At 34.7% G+C, this 4,687-nt stretch overlaps 1 protein-coding gene across 1 annotated transcript; it reads left to right on the plus strand.

The window, feature by feature from the left end:
- The first annotated feature begins 4,112 nt into the window (after nt 1-4,112).
- Nucleotides 4,113-4,298, plus strand: LOC143643706 (phosphatidylinositol N-acetylglucosaminyltransferase subunit Y-like). The gene has a single exon (XM_077112275.1). The coding sequence runs from the start codon at nt 4,113-4,115 to the stop codon at nt 4,296-4,298; it is 186 nt and encodes a 61-aa protein (XP_076968390.1).
- Nucleotides 4,299-4,687: the final 389 nt, after the last annotated feature.

Below are 4,687 nucleotides of genomic sequence, written 5' to 3' on the forward strand. Positions count from 1 at the left end.
TGGGAGACCCGGGTTCGATTCCTGGCCCATGCACATCAGCCCACTCCCCACTAAAAAAAAGCAGAAAAAATTCAACAAATGGTGCTGCAATAACAGGATAGACACGTAGGTAGACACCACACAGTATACAAAAAAAAAAAACAGCATGTTCTTTAGTTTAGAGTTCAAAACATCGCTCATTTTCTCCAATGTTGAAAAAATATCTATATTTTAACCCCATATGACTAGGGTTATAGACAACAAGGGGAAAGAGGAGAGGGAAGAAGAGGCACAAATAGGGAGCAAGTGTTGGCTGATACTTGAAATTATATTCAAGGGAACAAAACAAATAAGGTTTCCAATCCTAATTAAGCTTAATGTATGACAGTTTGGAAGAAGAAATACTGTAACTTGAATTTACAGTAAAACTTTTAGTTAACAGCAGAGCACTAGCTTTGGGGGCAGATAGGTGGGGTGCAAATTCCAGCTCCAGGATTCATCAGCTGTTTGATATTGGAGAGTTATTTAACCTTGATGACCTTCTATTTCCTAATGCTTAAAGCATGCATGATAATACAAAAGGAGATGATTGAAGGCTCTGGATTACCCTAATGCTTATTATACTATTAAAAATAAAATAACTAAATAAAAGAGGACAATGCATGTCTGATTTTGAAAATGTGCCATAAACGAAGGGTGATGATTAATGCATGAAATTCTTAGTAAAATTTCTCTGTCCTTGCAAAGTAGATTTCCTGCTATAGTTATATCTGGTAAAGAAAATTCTCAAATATATTTATTTTCTGAAGATTTTCCTCTGCCCGTATCAATTAGAAGAAACAGCCCAAATGACTTATTAGAGCAGATACTATACTCAGGAAATGCATTTGGGGATGGCAAGGATAGTCTTTGCAGCAAGTTGATGTGAAATCACAGTCATTTATATCAACCATCAAAAATAACTGTCCCCTGCATTTCATAAACAAGTCATCATTTTTGTAACATAAAGAAACTTTTATGTTGTCTGTTGTGCTTTATTTTGCTTTCTTAAGTGTATGCAGATAGACAAAAGCTCCTATTTTATCACTCTTTTCAAAGGCCAACTCTTCAGTAAAGCTTTCAGTGATCCTGACATATGGTAAGATATTGTCTCCATTTGAACATAAACAGCATTTTATTGCTCCATGTTTATTCCAATCTATTTTATATTGAAATTATTTAAGAAAAATTTTAAAACTATTAATGTATCAAATTCCATGCTCCATGTTATTACATGGCATGATATATCAAATATTATATATGTGAATACTTAACTTTGTACTCCTCAAGGACAGCAGTATTTTGTAAAATTTAAATTTAACAATTTTTGTATTCAGTTAGAGAACCCGTGACAGCACTACAAAAATATTGGTAGTCCAGTTTGTATTTATTTAAAAAAATGGCTGGATAAATGAACCTTACTTTATATGTTATATGCTACATAAGAAATATTAGAAAATTCCATAGACAGCCTTTCACTGTCTTTCACCTAATAAAAAGTTACCTCTTCATATAATTATTAAAATGGCTCAGCCGTTTAACTGAAGTAAACATCACGTAGAGATGTGTCAAGAGAACCTTACTGTTTACATAATTAACCAAAACAATCAATTAGCCTGAACTTCTCAATATTCACCATTCCAGACAGATAAAAGTAAAGTAATTAAAAGTGATGAAATCATTTGAAAACATCCAGACATGCTCTGAACTCAATATATATGTGACTCAAATTCCTAGCACTATTTCATCTACAGGGAAATATGATAATTCATTCAGAATGATGACCCAGAAGCACTATGCTATATTATGAAATATCCCATCATCTTTGTATCAATGTACTTAATGAAGCAAGAAGACAGAATAATTTATTTTAGAGGGATGTACAGCCATAAGAGTTGGACCAAAATTGGCTTCTTAAATCTCAGACTAAAATTCTCTCTAAGTCGGTTATTGATAATAATCAGTTGTGATTTTTCAGGCATAAATTTCCTTTGACAATATGATGAAACCTATTGGTCCTCTCCTTGGCAAAATACACACACACGAATGCAGCCACAAGCAACACAACTCAGATGCCACTTTTAAAGTTATAGTCTCATACATACACATACAAAAACATCAATTCCTAACTGCTAACTCAATTCCTAACTCCTAGCGACTACTATTCTGTTCTTCATTTATGTAATTTTGTCATTTCAAAAATGCTATATGTAGTCTCTTGATAGTACCTTTTTTTACTCAGCATAATTTCTTTGGATCCATCCAAATTGTTTGATGTATAAAGAATTTGTTCTTTTTTGTTGCTGAGTCGTCTTCCATGGAATGGAACAAACTCAGTTTGCTTAACCATTCACCCAGTGAAGGACATTTGAATTGTCACCATTTTTTTGTCTCTTATAAAACTGCTGTAATAATTCTTGTATAGTTTTTCATATGATCATAAGTCATCAGCTATGGGATAAATTCCCAAGACAGTGACTGCTGGGTTGTATGATAAGCACATGATTAATTTTATATGATATGGTCCAACTGTTTTCAGCAAGAGTGTATCATTCTACAATTTAATCAACAACATATGAGAGATACAGTTTCTCTGCATCCTTGCCAGTATTCGGTGTTAGTACGTAGATTTTTCTGTTCCAGTAGATAGTTACGATATCTCATCCTGATGAATTCTTGTTTAAGCCAACCCATGGTGTGATATTAATCATAGCAGCTCTGGAAAATTAAGATAGTCCAAGGACTTATATGCCATCTGCAGATCATTTTCAATGAAAAGTCTATCCCATTGCCTTATTTTCAAATAGTTGCTTTGTGTCCTTTTGAACAGAGGAAAGATAAATCCTTAATAAACAATGACCCAGTCATTAATTTGCTTTCATATACCTAAGAAATTACACCTGTCTTAGTTGACAAAGCAAAAAGTGTGACATCAAATGAAATCAAGGTAAGTGTCATTAATTACTGCTTGTAAAATCTTAAAACTTCCTCAAACCATTTGCCACAGAATAAGTTAAAATCAATCAGTAAATCAATCAATCAGTATGACAAATGCACATATTAGCTTAGATACAATTATTAAAGTCCAGCTATTCATATGTACAATGAAATAGCAAAATCCTAGCTTTGCAGGGTTGTTGTGGAAAAGTTAGGACTTGTTCGCCACATAACAGGTAATAAATATGTTAGTTTCATGTTTTTAAATGCACACCTATTTCTGCATCCCATTCACATTTCAAGTCATTTTTATCTGCTTCTCCAGATTCAAAAAGATACCTATTATTTACTTTCATACCAAGTTAAATATATGAATAGATGCCTCATTTTGTCTTTGTTTGATAATATAGTCAATTTTTGCAAAAATGTGTTGTTATCTGACATAAATAAACTGGATGGGTCCTGGCACACTGGTAGGTCAGAAATTAAGATAGATAGAATATGAAAAATGTAGGGGGACTTAATCTTATTAGGGAATTTGTCAGTTTGTTTGTTTTAATGTGCTTCAAAATCTCTGGTTATCAATGTCCACTCAAGGACAAAGTAGTAGGATAATTTTCCTTTTCTTCTTATTTTATTTTTCTCTTTATTCTGTGAAAGCAAACAGTCTGCATGATTTTGTTTAATGTTCAATGTTTGGACTTTATCAAGGAAGAAAACACAAAAGCAAATTATAATGTTAGATGGAGAAAAAAACTGGGGACACTGGCCTGCGGGGCTGGGTTGGACTGAGGGTGGCTGCCCGCGTGCGGACTTCGGCAGTCATCGGATGGGAAAAGGAGGGCAGAGGTGCCAGCCTGAGCCTTCGACCCAGCACAGCTGGAGTGCCTGGTGTGCCCGCTCTCCAAGAAGCCGCTCAGATATGAAGCATCAGCACATGAATTGATTAATGAAGAGTTGGGAATAGCATATCCTATCATTGATGGCATTCCTAGTGTGATACCACAGGCAGCTAGGATGATTTATCAAAATAAGAGGCAAGAAGAAATGAAGCAGCACTAGATTATAATTTAAAGAAAACACACAGCGATTAAATTCTACGAAGGCTATATATCTATTAAAAAGCCAGGGTGGCAGGCAATAAATGGGGAAGAAGAATGTTTCTGTCTCTTTCTATGTTGACTGTCCTTATTCCACTGGTCTCTTTGGCAGGACTGTTCTATTCAGCCTCTGTTGAAGAAAACGTCCCACATGGCTTCACGAGTACAACCAGCCTGTGCTTTTACAGCCTGCTCTTGCCAATTACCATACCACTTTATGTGTTCTTCCACCTTTGGACTTGATGGGTATTAAACTCTTCAAATATAATTAATGCAACCAAAGCCACAATGGTGTATATGTAATAATGATATATCTTGGGCCTTTATCTCTCTGAAAGCTCAACTAGATGAAAACACTGGAGGGCATTTAGTTTGCAGGAAGATGCTTTGCCTTGCATCTGTCAGGCTTAGACCAATGGAATGCTTAAGTTGCAAAAGTTCCTGTTATTGTACTCTTGTTTTGCCTTGTTTTTTGAATGTTCTAACTTATAACAACTGCTGTCTCAGAAGAAATATTTCGACAAGGTATTTTGTTGGGGATTAACAGCCCCAATCAGTTGATCACTATTTTTTGTCTCACTTTTCTAAAAATTAGCCATTTGAAACTTTGTTTAAATTCAAGCTCTTTGGTG

The sequence above is a fragment of the Tamandua tetradactyla genome, chromosome 8 (assembly GCF_023851605.1).
Source record: "Tamandua tetradactyla isolate mTamTet1 chromosome 8, mTamTet1.pri, whole genome shotgun sequence".
Lineage (NCBI taxonomy): Eukaryota > Metazoa > Chordata > Mammalia > Pilosa > Myrmecophagidae > Tamandua > Tamandua tetradactyla.

Coding starts and splice junctions, on each gene's coding strand:
- LOC143643706 (XM_077112275.1), top strand. CDS start 4,113: ATGTTTCTGTCTCTTTCTATGTTGACTGTCCTTATTCCACTGGTCTCT.